Genomic DNA, 22,510 nt, shown 5'->3' on the forward strand with positions numbered 1-22,510 from the left:
CCTCATCTCTCTCTCTCTCTCTCCCCTCCTCTCTCTCCTCCTCTCTCTCCCGTCCTCTCTCCTTCAGGACATTAAGTAGCAGACAGGCAGTGAGCCTGGACTACCTCCCCTACCTCCGCATGTCCCTGCTGTGTCCTCTTCAGAGGCAGGGGGCGGAGGGGGCTGGTCAGGCCGTCCAGCTGTTAGACGACTACCACCTGGTCAGAGAGGATGTGGACAGCCTCATGGAGATCAGCCTCTGGGGGGGCCAGCCTGACCCCTACGCTCAACTAGACCCCAAGGTCAGAGGGGAGGGGGGGAGCGTGACCCCTGTGATTGTAATAATGGTGTTAATCTAATCTGTGATTGTAATAATGGTGTTAATCTAATCTGTGATTGTAATAATGGTGTTATTGTTAATCTAATCTGTGATTGTAATAATGGTGTTATTGTTATTCTAATCTGTGATTGTAATAATGGTGTTATTCTAATCTCTGACTGTAATAATGGTGTTATTTTAATCTCTGATTGTAATAATGGTGTTATTGTTAATCTAATCTGTGATTGTAATAATGGTGTTATTCTAATCTGTGATTGTAATAATGGTGTTATTGTTAATCTAATCTGTGATTGTAATAATAGTGTTATTCTAATAATGGTGTTAATCTAATCTCTGATTGTAATAATGGTGTTAATCTAATTTGTGATTGTAATAATGGTGTTAATCTGTGATTGTAATAATGGTGTTATTGTTAATCTAATCTGTGATTGTGATAATGGTGTTGATCTTTGATTGTGATAATGGTGTTAATCTGTGATTGTAATAATAGTGTTAATCTGTGATTGTAATAATGGTGTTAATCTGATCTGTGATTGTAATAATGGTGTTAATCTGATTGTAATAATGGTGTTAATCTGATTGTAATAATGGTGTTAATCTGATTGTAATAATGGTGTTAATCTGATTGTAATAATGGTGTTAATCTGATCTGTGCCCAGGTGAAGTCAGCGTTCACGAGGGCCTATAACCGGGAGACCCACCTGACACCCTACTCCCTCCAACCAATCAAGAAGGGCCGTCGTGGCGGGGGAGTGGAGGCAGAACTGGGAGGAGAGGAGCAAGCGGGACAGCCTGAGGAAGAGGAGGAGGAGGAGGAAGAGGAAGGTGTTGCTGCTGACGCCATGATCAAAGTAAGGAGAAACACACTTCTAGACAATCCCAATTATAAATGCACCCACCACTTTTCTGAAATAATTTACAATTTTTAATTTGTTTCAATTTATTTGAGAAGAAATTAGAAATTATTTAGTGGTCGGCTGCCCCTTAGAACCATCTCTTCTCTGGTGGTTTTAAACTGCCTTTTGTGGCATCGATATGAGTCAGAAACATTCATTCTAGTGTGTCCAAATTTCCTTGAAAGTATAAATAGGATAATTTTGTTCATAAAGTCAAGTCTCGTCCCAAAACCGAGTTTTTGGTAAAGTGACTGTCGTGACTTACTCGAGGGTTTGGTTTGGATAACAATCACGTCAACAATTCATATCCCCTTTTACCTGTTAACACGTGGTAGCACTGTGTTATCTGGGAAAAGACTGGTCGAGTTTGCTTTGCATGCTATACTAGTATAGTTTAAAACCATCTTACGGCTTGAATCCCGTTAGCGGGATCGATATGACGACAGCCAGTGAAAAGTGCACGGCGGCAAATTCAAAAAACAACAAAAATCTCATAATAAAAATGTCTCAAACATACAAGTATTATTCACCATTTTAAAGATAAGATTCTCCTTAATCTGACCACAGTGTCCGATTTTCAAAAAGGCTTTACGGCGAAAGCAAAACATTAGATTATGTTAGGACAGCACCTAAACAAGAAAAACCACACAGCCATTTTCCAAGCAAGGGAGAGGCGTCACAAAAACCAGAACTACAGCTAAAATGAATTACTAACCTTTGATGATCTTCATCAGATGACACTCCCAGGACTCAATGTTACAAAATACATGTATGTTTTGCTCGATAAAGTTCATATTTATATCCAAAAAACCCACAATTATTAGGCAAGTGAGTATTGTGATCTTATCATTGTTTCTATTCACATTTTACAACTCCAAAACATATAAACTTGAATGCTTATTGGATTGAATCATTTTCAGGTGATGTGTAATGAGGGAGGGTGTTTGCGAAAGTGAATAACACTTTATATCAAGGTGTGCATAATTATTAGGCAGCCTCATTACCTCAGGTAAAATGGGACAAAAAATTAATTTAACTGACACTTGAAAAGCCCCCAAAAAATGGTAAAATGCCTTTCAGACGGATGCGACACTCTTTAAATAGCTAAACTATTGAGGTGTGACCACCGGACCTTCAAACGTTTTGTTGCGAATAGTCAACTGGGGCGCAAAAAAACCGCATTGGGGAAGAAAAGGCGCAAATTAACTGCAAAAGACGTGAGAAGAATTAAACGTCAACCTACCAGGAACCCATTATCCTCCGGCGCCACCGTATTCCAGAACTGCAACCCACCTGGGAGTGTTCAGAAGTACAAGGTGTCAAGAGCTCAGAGACATGGCCAAGGTCAAGAAGACTGAAACAAGACCACTACTGAATAAGATTCACAAGTCGAAGCGTCAAGATTGGGCAAAGAAATACCTTGAAGACAGATTTTTTCAAAGGTTTTATGGACAGATGAAATGAACGGGACTCTTGATGGACCAAATGGATGGGCCCGTGGCTGGATCAGTAATGGACACAGGGCAACACTTTGAGTCAGGCGCCAGCAAGGTGAAGGAGGGGTACTGGTATGGGCTGCTATCATTGAGGATGAGGTAGTTGGACCTTTTCGGGTTGAAGATGGACTGAAACTCAACTCCCAAACCTACTGCCAGTTTCTGGAAGATTCTTTCGTCAAACAGTGGTACAGGAAGAAGTCCTCAGCATTCTGGAAGGCCATGATCTTTATGCAGGACGATGCTCCATCACATGCATCCAAGTACTCCACTGCTTGGCTAGCCGGCAAGGGCCTCAAAGATGCCTGAATAATGACCTGGCCCCCTTCCTCACCTGACCTAAATCCTATTGAGAACTTGTGGGCCCTTCTCAAACGTGAGATTTACAGTGATGGAAGACAATACACCTTTTTTGAACAGCATTTGGGAGGCTGTGGTTGCTGCTTCAGCGAAAATTGATCGTGAACAGATCAAGAAACTGACAGACTCCATGGATGGAAGGCTCATGGCAGTTATTGAAAATAAGGGTGGCTATATTGGTCACTGAATGTTTTTGAAAGGCCAAAAATGTTATAGAATTGTTTGATTTTTGATTTTATTTGGATCTCTTTTAGTCCCCATTTGGACTAATCTTCCAAGAGTCCTTAAATATTAAAATACAATTTATATACGAACACATTTTCACATATAACACACTATTACAAACATACATAATATACTACCGTAATAAACCAATAAATAATCAATCTAAAAAATATAAATTCTTCATCTACTGTAATCTCACAACATTTCTAGGTATTATATTTAAATTGTTTTAAAATAATGTTTAAATGTATATATTGAAAGGTTTCTGGTTTGCTCAGTTCATTTATTCCCTTTCTTTATTGCTCTAAATCGAAATGTTCTTTTGCCTATTTCTCTTTTCTGTCTGGATAACACATAGATGGTGGACAATCTATTCCTGGTATTTACTGAACGTCTGTCTCTTACCAACTGAATACCGTTGGGAACAGAACATGGCCGTTTTAAATGATGTATATTATGAAATAAAATAAGCATGTTTTTTTCAATTATCTTGTCGATTGATTGACCAACCAAGAACATTGCGTATGACTGCAACAGAAAAACCACATCTCCACCGTAAAACAATCCTTGCTGCTTTGTTCTGTGCAATCTGCAGCCTCCTAACTTCACTTGATGATGCATTTCCCCAGACCACAGAACAGTAGTTCACTTGACTCTCAATTAAAGCTTGTGTTATTTGCTTAAGAATTTTTCCTGGTAAATATTTAGCTATCCTTCTGATTATGCATGCTGTTTTAATATTTTTTTTACATAGATGAGTTATTTGAGATGAACATGATAAGCAGTTGTCTAGCTGCACTCCTAATAGTTTGGTTTCTGCCACTTCTTCAATTTGTACTCCTCCCATACTTAATTGTATCCCAATGCTGTTTTGGCCTTTTCCTAGTGGAACAGACCAACATAACTTTGGTTTTCTTGGTGTTTAAAACAAGTTTATTCTGGCAAACCCACTCCCTAATATTCTCCAAATCTCCTTGTAAAGCTTGCTGTACCTGTTGAAGCGATTGTCCTGCTGCATAAATTGTAGTATCATCTGCAAATATAGTAGCTTGAGTTTCAGCTAGGGCATAGGAAAGGTCGTTGGTATATATTAAATAAAGAAGTGGCCCAAGGCAGCTGCCCTGCGGTATTCCACAGTTTAAAGCATGAGGGGAAGAAAATGAACCATTGATATAGGTGGACTGTTTCCTGTCAGTTAGATATGACTGTACCCAATTCAATGCTACCTCCTTAAAACCATAATGCATTAATTTTGTCAAAATTATCTCATGATCCACTAAATCAAATGCTGCACTGAAATCTAAAAATAGTACCCCCACAAACTTGCCATTATCCATAGCATTGAGCCACTGATCAGTCATATCAACCAATGCAGTGGTAGTGGAATGATTTTTGCGATAAGCATGCTGATTGGCTGTAATCAGATCATTATTTTCCATGTACTCCCATATTTGTTTACTCACAATACCCTCCAATATCTTACTGAGTGTAGGGAGTAGACTAATTGGTCGACTATTGGCAGGAGTAGCGGGTTCTTTGCAGTCTTTTGGAATAGGACAAAGTTTAGCATGCTTCCATACATTTGCAAACATCCCCTTTTCCAGTGACCAATTAAATATGTAACTCAGTGGAACTGCAATCTGGTGAGCAGCACAGCGAAGCAAAAAATTGTCCATAAGATCATAACCTGTAGATTTCCCATCAGGTAATGACTTCAAAAGGTTTAACACCTCCTCCACTGACACCGTTTGCAGACTAAAAGAACAGATCTTGTTGCTCATAATATGATCATCAATCCATTGGACAATAGCTTGTTTGGAAGAATGTATGTTTACATTGTTGCACAGTAAATTAATTTTCTTTGTGAAAAAATCTGCAAAATGATTGGCAATATCAACTGGTTTTGTTATTATTCTCCCGTCAACCTCCACACTAGATGGGCATGATGAGATAGATGTACCAAGTAAACCCTTAACTGTATTCCATACATTTTTACAATCATTTTTACAATCAATAAAAGCATTGTTGAAAAATAACTTTTTTTTCCCTTCGATTCAATTTAACTGCATAATTACGAAATGTTCTATAATTCTGTTCATCAATTTCTGATTTTGATTTGGCTGCTAAGACTTTTGACATATTTCTTTGAGAAAGTTCATCATCAATCCATGGAGATGGACGAGCACCAACTGTACTCTTTCTTATAGGGGCATGATGGTCCATAACCTCAGTGAGCAAATCAATAAAACATTCTGTAGCGCGATTTAAATCATCCTCTAGATAAATCAGCTCCCAGGGTACAGCAGCCAAATCATTTAGAAATAGCTCATGATTAAATGTTTTAAAATTTCTCTTGACCACAATCCTAGGGGGTTTCTTTGGAACCTTGGTGTTCATGGTTATGGTCACAATATTATGGTCTGTCCAGCCCACTGGCATTGATCTGGCTTTTAAGCATTGCGATGGTATATTACAGAAAATCAGATCAATGCATGTGTCTGAACGATGACCCAACTTAATTGATGTAATTTTGTGTTACTTATCTGTTACAGTTACTCAAAAAATTTAGAATAAACAAGTGAGTTGAGAGAAATTATTTTTGTAATTTAGTTGCCTAATAATTCTGCACACTAATAGTTGCCTTATAGTTGTGCACACTTATATATTTCCCCGAGAAAGACAAAACTCACTTTTCCTTTGTTAAACATTCAGGTTTGAGGTTCAATAACGTTTTGGATTGACTGAGAGCATTGTGTTTGTTCAACAATAAAATTTAATCCCGAAGGAATACAATTTGCCTAATAATTGTGCACGCAGTGTACATGTATGTTTTGTTCGATAAAGTTCATATTTATATCCATAAACCCCATTTTACATTGGCGCGTGATGTTCAGAAAATGTATGCCCACCAAAACTTTCGGTGAATGAGCAGTTCAATTTACAGAAATACTCATCATAAACGTTGATAAAATTTACAACAGTTTATTATTATTGAAATAATTATAGATACACTTCTCCTTAATGCAACCGCTGTGTCAGATTTTAAAATAGCTTTTCGACGAAAGCACATTTTTCAATATTCTGAGTACATAGCTCAGCCATCAAAGCAAGCTATACAGTTACCCGCCAAGTTCTGGAGTCGACTAAACTCAGAATTAGTATTATAAATCTTCCCTTACCTTTGCTGATCTTCGTCGGAATGCACTCCCAGGACTGCTACTTCCACAAGAAATGTTATTTTTGTTCGAAATACTCCATATTTATGTCCAAATACCTCCGTTTTTTGTTCGTGCGTTCAGATCACTATCCAAAGGCATACCGCGCGAGCGTAAAACCAGAGACAAAAAGTCAAATAGTTCCATTACCGTTCGTAGAAACATGTCAAACGTTGTTTACAATCAATCCTTGGGGTCTTTTTAACATAAAACGTCGATAATATTCCAACCGGACAATAGCATATTCATTGCAGATGAAAAGGGAGCGGCGCGCCAAATGTGCCCGCGCAGTAAAAAACTTACTGGTCCCAGGCAGTCCACTGATTGAGTGAGCTCCTATTCTCTGCCTAGTAACAGTAGAGGGATAAAACAAGTTTCTAAAGGCTGTTGACAGCCAATGGAAGCCTTAGGAAGTGCAAAATGACCCCACAGACACTGTAGTTTGAACAGGGATTAGATAGAAAAACTACAAATCACTTCCTGGTTGGATTTTTTTCTCAGGTTTTTGCCTGCCATATGGGTTCTGTTATACTCACAGATATCATTCAAACAGTTTTAGAAACGTCAGAGTGTTTTCTATCCAAATCTACTAATAATATGCATATCTTAGTTTCTGGGCGTGAGTAGCAGGCAGTTTACTCTGGGCACGTCAGTCATCCAAGCGACTCAATACTGCCACCATCCATAAGAAGTTTCAGGACCAAGCTATGCTAGCTAGCTGCTGTCAGCTTGGCTAAACACAAGGTCAGGGCTATGCTAGCTAGCTACGCCCCCCCATCCCACAGGACACAAGTGGTCTCTTCCAGGATAACAACACCCCCCCATCCCACAGGACACCAGTGGTCTCTTCCAGGATAACAACGCCCCCCCCATCCCACAGGACACCAGTGGTCTCTTCCAGGATAACAACACCCCCCCATCCCACAGGACACCAGTGGTCTCTTCCAGGATAACAACGCCCCCCCATCCCACAGGACACCAGTGGTCTCTTCCAGGATAACAACACCCCCCCATCCCACAGGACACCAGTGGTCTCTTCCAGGATAACAACACCCCCCCCATCCCACAGGACACCAGTGGTCTCTTCCAGGATAACAACACCCCCCCCATCCCACAGGACACCAGTGGTCTCTTCCAGGATAACAACACCCCCCCCCCCCCCATCCCACAGGACACCAGTGGTCTCTTCCAGGATAACAACACCCCCCCCCCCATCCCACAGGACACCAGTGGTCTCTTCCAGGATAACACCCCCATCCCACAGGACACCAGTGGTCTCTTCCAGGATAACAACACCCCCCCATCCCACAGGACACCAGTGGTCTCTTCCAGGATAACAACACCCCCCCCCCCATCCCAGAGGACACCAGTGGTCTCTGCCAGGATAACACCACCCCCCCCCCATCCCACAGGACACCAGTGGTCTCTTCCAGGATAACAACACCCCCCCCCCCCATCCCAGAGGACACCAGTGGTCTCTGCCAGGATAACACCACCCCCCCCCCATCCCACAGGACACCAGTGGTCTCTTCCAGGATAACAACACCCCCCCCCCCCCCATCCCACAGGACACCAGTGGTCTCTTCCAGGATAACAACACCCCCCCCCCATCCACAGGACACCAGTGGTCTCTTCCAGGATAACAACACCCCCCCATCCCACAGGACACCAGTGGTCTCTTCCAGGATAACAACACCCCCCCCCCCCCCCATCCCACAGGACACCAGTGGTCTCTTCCAGGATAACAACCCCCCCCCCCCCATCCCACAGGACACCAGTGGTCTCTTCCAGGATAACAACACCCCCCCCCCCCCCATCCCACAGGACACCAGTGGTCTCTTCCAGGATAACAACGCCCCCCCCCCCATCCCACAGGACACCAGTGGTCTCTTCCAGGATAACAACACCCCCCCCCCATCCCACAGGACACCAGTGGTCTCTTCCAGGATAACAACACCCCCCCCCCCATCCCACAGGACACCAGTGGTCTCTTCCAGGATAACAACACACACACACCCCCCATCCCACAGGACACCAGTGGTCTCTTCCAGGATAACAACACCCCCCCCATCCCACAGGACACCAGTGGTCTCTCCAGGATAACAACACCCCCCCCACCCCCCCCATCCCAGAGGACACCAGTGGTCTCTGCCAGGATAACACCACCCCCCCCCCCCCCATCCCACAGGACACCAGTGGTCTCTGCCAGGGATATACACACCCCCCCCCCCCATCCCATAAGGACACCAGTGGTCTCTGCCAGGATAACACCACCCCCCCCCCCATCCCACAGGACACCATGGTCTCTGCAGGATAACACACCCCCCCCCCCATCCCACAGGACACCAGTGGTCTCTTCCAGGATAACAACAACCCCCCCCCCCATCCCACAGGACCACCAGTGGTCTCTTCCAGGATAACAACACCCCCCCCCCCCCATCCCACAGGACACCAGTGGTCTCTTCCAGGATAACAACACCCCCCCCCCCCCCCCCCCCATCCCACAGGACACCAGTGGTCTCTTCCAGGATAACAACACCCACCCCCCCCCCCCCATCCCACAGGACACCAGTGGTCTCTTCCAGGATAACATCACCCCCCCATCCCACAGGACACCAGTGGTCTCTTCCAGGATAACAACACCCCCCCCCATCCCACAGGACACCAGTGGTCTCTTCCAGGATAACAACACCCCCCCCCCCATCCCACAGGACACCAGTGGTCTCTTCCAGGATAACAACACCCCCCCCCCCCATCCCACAGGACACCAGTGGTCCCTTCCAGGATAACAACAACACCCCCCCCCCCCCATCCCACAGGACACCAGTGGTCTCTTCCAGGATAACAACACCCCCCCCCCCCATCCCACAGGACACCAGTGGTCTCTTCCAGGATAACAACACCCCCCCCCATCCCACAGGACACCAGTGGTCTCTTCCAGGATAACAACGCCCCCCCCCCCCATCCCACAGGACACCAGTGGTCTCTTCCAGGATAACAACACCCCCCCCCCCATCCCACAGGACACCAGTGGTCTCTTCCAGGATAACAACACCCCCCCCCCCCATCCCACAGGACACCAGTGGTCTCTTCCAGGATAACAACACCCCCCCCCCCCATCCCACCGGACACCCGTCGTCTCTTCCAGGATACAACCCCCCCATCCCACAGGACACCAGTGGTCTCTTCCAGGATAACAACACCCCCCATCCCACAGGACACCAGTGGTCTCTTCCAGGATAACAACACCCCCCCATCCCACAGGACACCAGTGGTCTCTTCCAGGATAACAACACCCCCCCCATCCCACAGGACACCAGTGGTCTCTTCCAGGATAACAACACCCCCCCCATCCCACAGGACACCAGTGGTCTCTTCCAGGATAACAACACCCCCCCCCATCCCACGGACCACCAGTGGTCTCTTCCAGGATAACAACACCCCCCCCCATCCCACAGGACACCAGTGGTCTCTTCCAGGATAACAACACCCCCCCCCATCCCACAGGACACCAGTGGTCTCTTCCAGGATAACACCACCCCCCCATCCCACAGGACACCAGTGGTCACTGAATGGTGTTTTGAGGAAGATGAAAACCATGTAAACCGTATGCCCTGGCCGTCTCAGTCACCAGATCTCAACCCAGTTGAATAGTTATGGGAGATTCTGGAGCTGCGCCTGAGACAGCGTTTTCGCCAAAAACATGGAATTTCCTGGTGGAAGAATGAGGTCACATCCCTCCGATAGAGTTCCAGACACCTGTAGAATCCATGTCAAGGTGCATTGAAGCTGTTCTGGTTGGTGGTGACCCAACGCCCTATTAACACACTATATTTTGGTGTTTCCTTTATTTTGGCATTTTTAATTCTGTTGGTGTTTCCTTTATTTTGGCAGTTACCTGTACATACTGTATACACACACACACGTATACACACACACAACACACATGTATATACACACACACACATGTATATACACACAACACACATGTATATACACACATTCTCGTTCAGAAAGATAGACAATCCATTCCTTGACCTGAATGTAGCACTGGTGATATTTGAATCGGATAATAACTTTACTTTTCTCTCTTTCTCTTCCTTTTCCTTCCCATTTCTCCCTCCCTCTCCCCCCTGTTTCTCCCTCCCTCTCCCCCCTGTTTCTCCCTCCCTCTCCCCCCTGTTTCTCCCTCCCTCTCCCCCCTGTTTCTCCCTCCCCTCTCCTCCCTGTTTCTCCCTCCCCTCTCCTCCCTGTTTCTCCCTCCCCTCTCCTCCCTGTTTCTCCCTCCCCTCTCCTCCCTGTTTCTCCCTCCCTCTCCTCCCTGTTTCTCCCTCCCTCTCCTCCCTGTTTCTCCCTCCCTCTCCTCCCTGTTTCTCCCTCCCTCTCCTGCCTGTTTCTCCCTCCCTCTCCTCCCTGTTTCTCCCTCCCCTCTCCTCCCTGTTTCTCCCTCCCTCTCCTCCCTGTTTCTCCCTCCCTCTCCTCCCTGTTTCTCCCTCCCTCTCCTCCCTGTTTCTCCCTCCCTCTCCTGCCTGTTTCTCCCTCCCTCTCCTCCCTGTTTCTCCCTCCCTCTCCTCCCTGTTCTCCCTCCCTCTCCTCCCTGTTTCTCCCTCCCTCTCCTCCCTGTTTCTCCCTCCCTCTCCTCCCTGTTTCTCCCTCCCTCTCCTGCCTGTTTCTCCCTCCCTCCCCTCTCCTGCCTGTTTCTCCCTCCCTCTCCTGCCTGTTTCTCCCTCCCTCTCCTCCCTGTTTCTCCCTCCCTCTCCTCCCTGTTTCTCCCTCCCTCCCCTCTCCTGCCTGTTTCTCCCTCCCTCCCCTCTCCTGCCTGTTTCTCCCTCCCCTCTCCTGCCTGTTTCTCCCTCCCTCTCCTCCGTTTCTCCCTCCCTCTCCTCCCTGTTTCTCCCTCCCCTCTCCTCCCTGTTTCTCCCTCCCTCTCCCCCCTGTTTCTCCCTCCCCTCTTTTTCTCCCTCCCTCTCCTCTCCCCCCTGTTTCTCCCTCCCTCTCCTCTCCCCCCTGTTTCTCCCTCCCTCTCCTCTCCCCCCTGTTTCTCCCTCCCCTCTCTTCTCCACATCAGAAGAAAGCCAAACCCTCCAAGGAGCCCAAGAAGGAGAAGACAACAGCCGGGGATTCTGGGAAGGGAAAGGGCAAAGGCAAGGGCAAAGCCAGGAAGTGACCCCCTAACCTCTGAGACAACTACCCCCCCCCCCAACCCCCCCCCAAAAAACAAACTGTACAACACCTCTTCTCTCTCCTTCTGAAGAACAAAACCCCTTAAATTGTTTGACGACCACCTACCTGGTCTCATCACCGGAGTGAGCGGAGACAAAACACCTGGCTCTCCTCTTGAACCCCTATAAACTTAGGGGCTGTGCATCCCAAATGGTACCCTATCTAGTGCACTACTTCTGACCAGAGTCCTTATAGGCCCTGGTCAAAAGTAGTGCACTATGTAGGGGAATAGAGTCCCTTTTTGGGATGCAAACACCATTATCAATGTTAGCGCTGTGGATTTGGAAAGGTCTTGAATGATAACTGTTTGTGTGTGTGTGTGTGTGTGTGTGTGTGTGTGTGTGTGTGTGTGTGTGTGTGTGTGTGTGTGTGTGTGTGTGTGTGTGTGTGTGTGATGTAAATATGTACCTTTTTATAGTATTAAAGATGCTATAGCTTTCTTACTGCTCATCGTAGACGGCGCCTTTCTAGTCCAAACCGTAACCGTGGTGACCAACTGATGGATTGGAGAACGGCAGAATAGTTCTTGTGTTTTTGTTGTTGTTTTCTTTGTAAAGATTTTCACTGATAAATGACGGCTGTATTTACGGTATTTTGTGGTGTGGCGTTGTTTCTTTCTGTGTTTATGGTTGAAATACAGTCTCTTGATCTGCATGGGGTAAGATATTGTTGTTAAAACGATCAATTAGTGGAGATATATATATATATATATATATAGTACCAATCAAAAGTTTGGACTGTCGTGTCTTTGGCGTCATTTAAAACGGAAGACATATTTATCAATTAACTCGCTGTTATTATTATTATTACTATTATTATTACTCGATTTAAACTAATTAATTATGTAACTGTAATTAACTAGGAAGTCGGGGCACCAAGGAAAATATTCAGATTACAAAGTTATAATTTTCCTAATATAACTTTCAGATATTTTAATATCTGATCGATTAGTCTTCGAATTAATGAATTATTCTTTACCTCACGTTAGTCTCCATTCCAAACGTCGTAAATTGTTGGTTATCTGCACGAACCCAGTCTTCACTATGAGTCATCCATACATCCATTGTGTCTTAAAATCATTTATTTATTATCTAACTAAATAAATCACAGAAATGCATAAACAGACAGTAGATATGGTTACAGGGAAATGATGGGGGAATGTGCCCTAGTGGGCTAAACCGGCGGCTTGTTAGACAGACGGACTGAGAAGGACGCGATAGATGAGAGACACTACAGAGTTGATAATTATAACCATTGAAATGCTATTCCTTTGCACATGAACGCTCACTCATTCGGGAACAATTGCAATCAATATATATATTTACGCTCAGTGTGTCGTCGGGATCTCTGTTGAAAACTTTGTTTCTGTTGGAGTCTGTCCGCCCTCTCTCTGTCTCTCTCTCTCTTTTTGTCGTGGTTATAATGTATAGTTCAGAGTAACATTCATTCATGTCTTTATAGAATAGATGTTTCGGCGGTTGTCGGTCTTCGCGTTCAATGATACGGAATTCCTAGCTGCAGACTAGTAATTAATATCGAAGACTTGTTCTTATTCTGTCGGTATCGATAGTCTAAGAGTTTAACCACGTGGGATGGTTAAAAGATTTAGCAATCTACTCAAACCTTAGCTTATACTCAGGTTTATGGTCTCTACTCAAACCTTAGCTTATACTCAGGTTTATGGTCTCTACTCAAACCCTTAGCTTATACTCAGGTTTATGGTCTCTACTCAAAGCTTAGCTTATACTCAGGTTTATGGTCTCTACTCAAACCTTAGCTTATACTCAGGTTTATGGTCTCTACTCAAACCCTTAGCTTATACTCAGGTTTATGGTCTCTACTCAAACCTTAGCTTATACTCAGGTTTATGGTCTCTACTCAAACCTTAGCTTATACTCAGGTTTATGGTCTCTCCTCAAACCTTATACTCAGGTTTATGGTCTCTACTCAAACCTTAGCTTATACTCAGGTTTATGGTCTCTACTCAAACCTTATACTCAGGTTTATGGTCTCTACTCAAAGCTTAGCTTATACTCAGGTTTATGGTCTCTACTCAAACCTTAGCTTATACTCAGGTTTATGGTCTCTACTCAAACCTTAGCTTATACTCAGGTTTATGGTCTCTACTCAAACCTTAGCTTATACTCAGGTTTATGGTCTCTAATCAAACCTTAGCTTATACTCAGGTTTATGGTCTCTACTCAAACCTTAGCTTATACTCAGGTTTATGGTCTCTACTCAAACCTTAGCTTATACTCAGGTTTATGGTCTCTACTCAAACCTTAGCTTATACTCAGGTTTATGGTCTCTACTCAAATCTTAGCTTATACTCAGGTTTATGGTCTCTACTCAATCTTAGCTTATACTCAGGTTTATGGTCTCTACTCAAACCTTACTTATACTCAGGTTTATGGTCTCTACTCAAACCTTAGCTTATACTCAGGTTTATGGTCTCTACTCAAACCTTAGCTTATACTCAGGTTTATGGTCTCTACTCAAACCTTAGCTTATACTCAGGTTTATGGTCTCTACTCAAATCTTAGCTTATACTCAGGTTTATGGTCTCTACTCAAACCTTAGCTTATACTTAGGTTTATGGTCTCTACTCAAACCCTTAGCTTATACTCAGGTTGATGGTCTCTACTCAAACCTTATGCTCAGGTTTATGGTCTCTACTCAAACCCTTAGCTTATACTTAGGTTTATGGTCTTTACTCAAACCTTAGCTTATACTCAGGTTTATGGTCTCTACTCAAATCTTATACTCAGGTTTATGGTCTCTACTCAAACCTTAGCTTATACTCAGGTTTATGGTCTCTACTCAAACCTTAGCTTATACTCAGGTTTATGGTCTCTACTCAAACCTTAGCTTATATTCAGGTTTATGGTCTCTACTCAAACCGTATACTCTGGTTTATGGTCTCTACTCAAATCTTAGCTTATACACAGGTTTATGGTCTCTACTCAAATCTTAGCTTATACACAGGTTTATGGTCTCTACTCAAATCTTAGCTTATACTCAGGTTTATGGTCTCTACTCAAACCTTAGCTTATACTCAGGTTTATGGTCTCTACTCAAACCGTATACTCAGGTTTATGGTCTCTACTCAACCCTTAGCTTATACTCAGGTTTATGGTCTCTACTCAAACCTTAAACTCAGGTTTATGGTCTCTACTCAAACCTTAGCTTATACTCAGGTTTATGATCTCTACTCAAACCCTTAGCTTATACTTAGGTTTATGGTCTCTACTCAAACCTTAACTTATACTCAGGTTTATGGTCTCTACTCAAACCTTATACTCAGGTTTATGGTTTCTACTCAAACCTTATACTCAGGTTTATGGTCTCTACTCAAACCTTATACTCAGGTTTATGGTCTCTACTCAACCCTTAGCTTATACTCAGGTTGATGGTCTCTACTCAAACCTTATACTCAGGTTTATGGTCTCTACTCAATCCTTAGCTTATACTCAGGTTTATGATCTCTACTCAAACCCTTAGCTTATACTTAGGTTTATGGTCTTTACTCAAACCTTAGCTTATACTCAGGTTTATGGTCTCTACTCAAATTTTATACTCAGGTTTATGGTCTCTACTCAAACCCTTAGCTTATACTCAGGTTTATGGTCTCTACTCAAACCTTAGCTTATACTCAGGTTTATGGTCTCTACTCAAACCTTAGCTTATACTCAGGTTTATGGTCTCTACTCAAACCTTAGCTTATACTCAGGTTTATGGTCTCTACTCAAACCTTATACTGAAGTTTATCGTCTCTACTCAAACCTTAGCTTATACTCAGGTTTATGGTCTTTACTCAAACCTTAGCTTATACTCAGGTTTATGGTCTCTACTCAAAGCTTAGCTTATACTCAGGTTTATGGTCTCTACTCAAAGCTTAGCTTATACTCAGGTTTATGGTCTACTCAAATCTTAGCTTATACTCAGGTTTATGGTCTCTACTCAAACCTTAGCTTATACTCAGGTTTATGGTCTCTACTCAAACATAGCTTATACTCAGGTTTATGGTCTCTACTCAAACCCTTAGCTTATACTCAGGTTTATGGTCTCGACTCAAACCTTAGCTTATACTCAGGTTTATGATCTCTACTCAAACCCTTAGCTTATACTTAGGTTTATGGTCTTTACTCAAACCTTGGCTTATACTAAGGTTTATGGTCTCTACTCAAACCTTATACTCAGGTTTATGGTCTCTACTCAAACCTTAGCTTATACTCAGGTTTATGGTCTCTACTCAAACCTTAGCTTATACTCAGGTTTATGGTCTCTACTCAAACTTTATACTCAGGTTTATGGTATTTACTCAAACCTTAGCTTATACTCAGGTTTATGGTCTCTACTCAAATCTTATACTCAGGTTTATGGTCTCTACTCAATGCTTAGCTTATACTCAGGTTTATGGTCTCTACTCAACCCTTAGCTTATACTCAGGATTATGGTCTCTACTCAAAGCTTAGCTTATATTCAGGTTTATGGTCTCTACTCAAACCTTAGCTTATACTCAGGTTTATGGTCTCTACTCAAACCTTAGCTTATACTCAGGTTTATGGTCTCTACTCAAACCTTATACTCAGGTTTATGGTCTCTACTCAAACCTTATACTCAGGTTTATGGTCTCTACTCAAACCTTAGCTTATACTCAGGTTTATGGTCTCTACTCAAACCTTAGCTTATACTCAGGATTATGGTCTCTACTCAAACTTTATACTCAGGTTTATGGTATTTACTCAAACCTTAGCTTATACTCAGGTTTATGGTCTCTACTCAAATCTTATACTCAGGTTTATGGTCTCTACTCAACGCTTAGCTTATACTCAGGTTTATGGTCTCTACTCAACCCTTAGCTTATACTCAGGATTATGGTCTCTACTCAACCCTTAGCTTATACTCAGGATTATGGTCTCTACTCAAAGCTTAGCTTATATTCAGGTTTATGGTCTCTACTCAAACCTTAGCTTATACTCAGGTTTATGGTCTCTACTCAAACCTTAGCTTATACTCAGGTTTATGGTCTCTACTCAAACCTTATACTCAGGTTTATGGTCTCTACTCAAACCTTATACTCAGGTTTATGGTCTCTACTCAAACCTTAGCTTATACTCAGGTTTATGGTCTCTACTCAAAGCTTAGCTTATACTCAGGTTTATGGTCTCTACTCAAAGCTTAGCTTATACTCAGGTTTATGGTCTCTACTCAAAGCTTAGCTTATACTCAGGTTTATGGTCTCTACTCAAACCTTAGCTTATACTCAGGTTTATGGTCTCTACTCAAACCCTTAGCTTATACTCAGGTTGACGGTCTCTACTCAAACCTTAGCTTATACTCAGGTTTATGGTCTCTACTCAAAGCTTAGCTTATATTCAGGTTTATCGTCTCTACTCAAACCTTAGCTTATACTCAGGTTTATGGTCTCTACTCAAACCCTTAGCTTATACTCAGGTTTATGGTCTCTACTCAAACCTTAGCTTATACTCAGGTTAATGGTCCCTACTCAAACCTTAGCTTATACTCAGGTTAATGTTCTCTACTCAAACCTTATACTCAGGTTTATGGTCTCTACTCAAACCTTAACTCCCTCTGTGATGAGGTACTGGTCTGCAACCTTTAGCCATCTCGTTATCGAGGTAAGCTGGTCTGGTCTCAAACGGCCCTCTTGTTATCGAGGTAAGCTCGGTCTGGTCTCAAACCTTGGCCCTCTCGTTATCGAGGTAAGCTCGGTCTGGTCTCAAACCTTGGCCCTCTCGTTATCGAGGTAAGCTCGGTCTGGTCTCAAACGGCCCTCTCGTTATCGAGGTAAGCTCGGTCTGGTCTCAAACCTTGGCCCTCTCGTTATCGAGGTAAGCCACCACCACCACCTTCTATGACATCACTTCATCACCCTGACAACTGACCCCCCCCACCCCCCATTTAGCTTTATTTGTGTTGTTTAAACGTTAACTAAAGTTTGAAAAACAAAGTAAAATTGTATTTTTTTCTAGATGTAGAGGATGTGGGGTGTGGTCAGTTGTCAGGGTGATGAAGTGATGTCATAGAAGGTGGTGGGGGTCTGCTGATAGAAAACCCAGGTGGGGGTTTTATTCGGAACATCGAAAAAGGGCTGTCTCATGACGTCAGGTCCTGTCCCATGACGCCAGGTCCTGTCTGTGCCCCTGGGGGGGAGCGTGCCAATGACTTAGTGAAACTTTAAACAGAAATACAATCCTCTCACATTAACATCATTACCCAGCATCACGTCATTTCACAAATAGTTTCATCTTTACTTATTCATTTGATACAACAATTAGATGTAAGCCTCATAACTGAGGCTTTTGTATAAACAGCGTTATGGTAATGTGGCCGTATTGTCTCTTAATGAGTTTCACAAAATTGTACAAAACGGACCAGTTCGTAGCTGGATTCTTCGCCGATCTTTTATACATTCTAAAGAACAAAAATATTTTGTCCGGACCTCTAGTTCTGTGAGGTGGAAGAAATTCCTTTGTTCTCTCTATGAAAACTCACTCTCTACTGTGGCCATGAGGAGAGGATCTCCTCCAGGAATTTACGACCTCTCTGACCACAGCAGCCTGGGTGTAGGAGACAGAGAGAGATGGTGCAGAGGTAGGGGGGGAGGGTGCTCGCTGTGTCCAACGTCATGACAGGACACCTTCTCATTCAAGGGTTTTTCTTGATTTTTTACTATTTTCTACATTGTAGAATAATAGTGAAGACATCAAAACTATGAAATAACACATATGGAATCATATAGTAACCAAAAAAAAGTTTATTGAGATGTACCCCTAGAAATGTACCCCTAGAAAGATATTAGACTAGATTGAGATGTACCCATAGAATGATTTTGCCATGTCATTACATGCGACCCAAAAAATCATTATATTCCAACAGTAATGAAAACAAATGACATATCTATATTCTAAGAGTGTTACATAATATATTACATTTAATAATAACAAGACAAGTACAAACCAGGCGAGGCTCTACAACAGTATTAAAACATTGTAGAGGTCCACATTAGTCCCTCAGACACTTTGACACTTCAGTGATATGCCCAAAATAACACATTTAAATGTAAATATAGTTACAGCAGTTAATAATTAAAGAGGGAACTAGATCAAATAATTAAAAAAAAAAAACAAACCAATTGTACAAAGTACAATAGGAACGTTTTTGTTTCTTTCAGTTATTTTCAGTATAAAAATGTGACTGATAAATAGTGTGCAAGTGCGAATACATCATGAATTGATGTCTGTGAGAGCCTATAAGTGTTAAATAATAGTAACTTGAAAGATAAGGGCCCTAGCTTCCATCAAATCAGCTGTTAACCAGAGGTAGCCGACACCCGCATAGCTGGTGGGAGGTGTAGCTGAATCAAATCAGCTGTTAACCAGAGGTAGCCGACAGCTGGTGTTTTGGTACCGTCTGAAGTGTAGCTGATCCAAATCAGCGGTCAAATCGGTAAGCAGCAGCTCTTTGTCACGAAAAGTACACCGGCCCTACTCGCATTACAAGTTCACAACGAGGAAAGTGTGTAGTTTTATATAGAAAATATTTGACGCTCAATTTTGTAAAATCATGATAATCAATGATTATCATTATCAACCAAATCGAGGTGTTGATTACATCTCACATTCCAGTGTTCCAACAAGGCTTTATGGGATTTATGTTAATGCGTCTTCGTGCAGCCAATGGCAATGTCCGCTTTAGGTATATTCAAACAGCTCTTCATTTTTTGATTTAACTAGGCAAGTCTTATAAATAATAATTTGTTCTTAACTGACTTGCCTAGTTAAATAAAAATAAATAAATCCACAATCGGTTCCCGGGAATATACCTAAAGCGGACATTGGCTGCACGAAGACACATTAACAGAAATCCCATGCAGCCTTGTTGGAATAAGTTAAAATAAAATAGACAGAGCTATGGATGCAAGGACTGACCATCCATGATATCAGAATTATAGTTTTAATAATGTTTTAAAGCTATACAGTGTTTGTTTGCATTGTTTAGAAACATTGGAGTAAAACAAGCTTATATTTTGGGTTCTGATGAGGTAGGACAGTTGAGCTAAACTCATGAGGCATTCATATGTTATATTCTTCTAGAATCAATGGGTAGATATAATTAATTTATAAGTAAACAAAATGGGTGTAGCAACTAAGGATTCTAGCTTTAAGGCTGTATCTATGAGAGCTGGGAAACCGTTGATTGGTTAAACCAATGCCACAGCAGCTATGCCCCAGGCTATTGGTTAGTCAGCAGCTATCAGAACCACAGCAGCTATGCCCAAGGCTATTAGCTAGCCTAGCAGCTAGCAGAGCCACAGCAGCTATGCCCCAGGCTATTAGCTAGCCAGCAGCTGTACCATTAACAGAGCCAAACTGAGAGGCAAGGCAGCCAGAGAGAAGGCAGTGGGTTGGGGAGCACTTCCTGATGTGGTTGATGACCCTGAAATAGTAGCTGCACCAGGAGTGGTGGTGGTGACAGCTGCTGCAGGAGTGGTGGTGGTGACAGCTGCTGCAGGAGTGGTGGTGGTGACAGCTGCTGCAGGAGTGGTGGTGGTGACAGCTGCTGCAGGAGTAGTGGTGGTAACAGCTGCTGCAGGAGTGGTGGTGGTGACAGCTGCTGCAGGAGTGGTGGTGGTGACAGCTGCTGCAGGAGTGGTGGTGGTGACAGCTGCTGCAGGAGTGGTGGTCGTGACTGCTGCTGCAGGAGTGGTGGTGGTGACAGCTGCTGCAGGAGTGGTGGTGGTAGCAGCTGCTGCAGGAGTGGTGGTGGTGACAGCTGCTGCAGGAGTGGTGGTGGTGACAGCTGCTGCAGGAGTGGTGGTGGTGACAGCTGCTGCAGGAGTGGTGGTTGGTGACAGCTGCTGCAGGAGTGGTGGTGGTGACAGCTGCTGCAGGAGTGGTGGTGGTGTGACAGCTGCTGCAGGAGTGGTGGTGGTGACAGCTGCTGCAGGAGTGGTGGTGGTGACAGCTGCTGCAGGAGTGGTGGTGGTGACAGCTGCTGCAGGAGTGGTGGTGGTGACAGCTGCTGCAGGAGTGGTGGTGGTGACAGCTGCTGCAGGAGTGGTGGTGGTGACAGCTGCTGCAGGAGTGGTGGTGGTGGACAGCTGCTGCAGGAGTGGTGGTCGTGACTGCTGCTGCAGGAGTGGTGGTGGTGACAGCTGCTGCAGGAGTGGTGGTGTGAGCAGCTGCTGCAGGAGTGGTGGTGGTGACAGCTGCTGCAGGAGTGGTGGTGGTGACAGCTGCTGCAGGAGTGGTGGTGGTGACAGCTGCTGCAGGAGTGGTGGTGGTGACAGCTGCTGCAGGAGTGGTGGTGGTGACAGCTGCTGCAGGAGTGGTGGTGGTGACAGCTGCTGCAGGAGTGGTGGTGGTGACAGCTGCTGCAGGAGTGGTGGTGGTGACAGCTGCTGCAGGAGTGGTGGTGGTGACAGCTGCTGCAGGAGTGGTGGTGGTGACAGCTGCTGCAGGAGTGGTGGTGGTAACAGCTGCTGCAGGAGTGGTGGTGGTGGCAGCTGCTGCAGGAGTGGTGGTGGTAGCAGCTGCTGCAGGAGTGGTGGTGGTAGCAGCTGCTGCAGGAGTGTGGTGGTGACAGCTGCTGCAGGAGTGGTGGTGTGACAGCTGCTGCAGGAGTGGTGGTGGTGACAGCTGCTGCAGGAGTGGTGGTGGTAACAGCTGCTGCAGGAGTGGTGGTGGTGACAGCTGCTGCAGGAGTGGTGGTGGTGACAGCTGCTGCAGGAGTGGTGGTGGGTAGCAGCTGCTGCAGGAGTGGTGGTGGTACAGCTGCTGCAGGAGTGGTGGTGGTGACAGCTGCTGCAGGAGTGGTGGGTGGTGACAGCTGCTGCAGGAGTGGTGGTGGTGACAGCTGCTGCAGGAGTGGTGGTGGTGACAGCTGCTGCAGGAGTGGTGGTGGTGACAGCTGCTGCAGGAGTGGTGGTGGTGACAGCTGCTGCAGGAGTGGTGGTGGGTGACAGCTGCTGCAGGAGTGGTGGTGGTGACAGCTGCTGCGGGAGTGGTGGTGGGTGACAGCTGCTGCAGGAGTGGTGGTGGTAGCAGCTGCTGCAGGAGTGGTGGTGGTAGCAGCTGCTGCAGGAGTGGTGGTGGTAGCAGCTGCTGCAGGAGTGGTGGTGGTAGCAGCTGCTGCAGGAGTGGTGGTGGTAGCAGCTGCTGCAGGAGTGGTGGTGGTGACAGCTGCTGCAGGAGTGGTGGTTGGTTGACAGCTGCTGCAGGAGTGGTGGGGTGAGCTGCTGCAGGAGTGGTGGTGGTGACAGCTGCTGCAGGAGTGGTGGTGGTGACAGCTGCTGCAGGAGTGGTGGTGGTAGCAGCTGCTGCAGGAGTGGTGGTGGTAGCAGCTGCTGCAGGAGTGGTGGTGGTGACAGCTGCTGCAGGAGTGGTGGTGGTGACAGCTGCTGCAGGAGTGGTGGTGGTGACAGCTGCTGCAGGAGTGGTGGTGGTGACAGCTGCTGCAGGAGTGGTGGTGGTGACAGCTGCTGCAGGAGTGGTGGTGGTGACAGCTGCTGCAGGAGTGGTGGTGGTAGCCTGCTGCAGGAGTGGTGGTGGGTAGCAGCTGCTTGCAGGAGGGTGGGTTGTGAGCAGCTGGCAGGAGATGGTCGTGGTGGGACAGCTGCTGCAGGGAGTGGTGGTGGTGACAGCTGCTGCAGGAGTGGTGGTGGTGACAGCTGCTGCAGGAGTGGTGGTGGTGACAGCTGCTGCAGGAGTGGTGGTGGTGACAGCTGCTGCAGGAGTGTTGGTGGGTAGC

General features: G+C 45.0%; 1 protein-coding gene across 2 annotated transcripts; it reads left to right on the forward strand.

The window, feature by feature from the left end:
- Positions 1–44: 44 nt before the first annotated feature.
- LOC115184273 (replication factor C subunit 1-like) lies at positions 45–12,326 on the forward strand. Of its 2 annotated transcripts, XR_003874248.1 has the most exons (4): positions 46–281; positions 979–1,170; positions 11,580–11,750; positions 11,805–12,326. XR_003874248.1 is itself a non-coding variant. In XM_029745317.1 (3 exons), exons 1-3 carry the CDS (start codon positions 120–122, stop codon positions 11,676–11,678), a joined length of 453 nt encoding a protein of 150 aa, XP_029601177.1. In that variant the 5' UTR covers positions 45–119; the 3' UTR covers positions 11,679–12,326. The 2 variants fall into 2 exon arrangements, 1 of the variants encoding a protein (XP_029601177.1); XM_029745317.1 differs by having other exon boundaries at positions 45–281; positions 11,580–12,326.
- Positions 12,327–22,510: the final 10,184 nt, after the last annotated feature.

This window comes from Salmo trutta, unplaced genomic scaffold, assembly GCF_901001165.1.
Source record: "Salmo trutta unplaced genomic scaffold, fSalTru1.1, whole genome shotgun sequence".
Lineage (NCBI taxonomy): Eukaryota > Metazoa > Chordata > Actinopteri > Salmoniformes > Salmonidae > Salmo > Salmo trutta.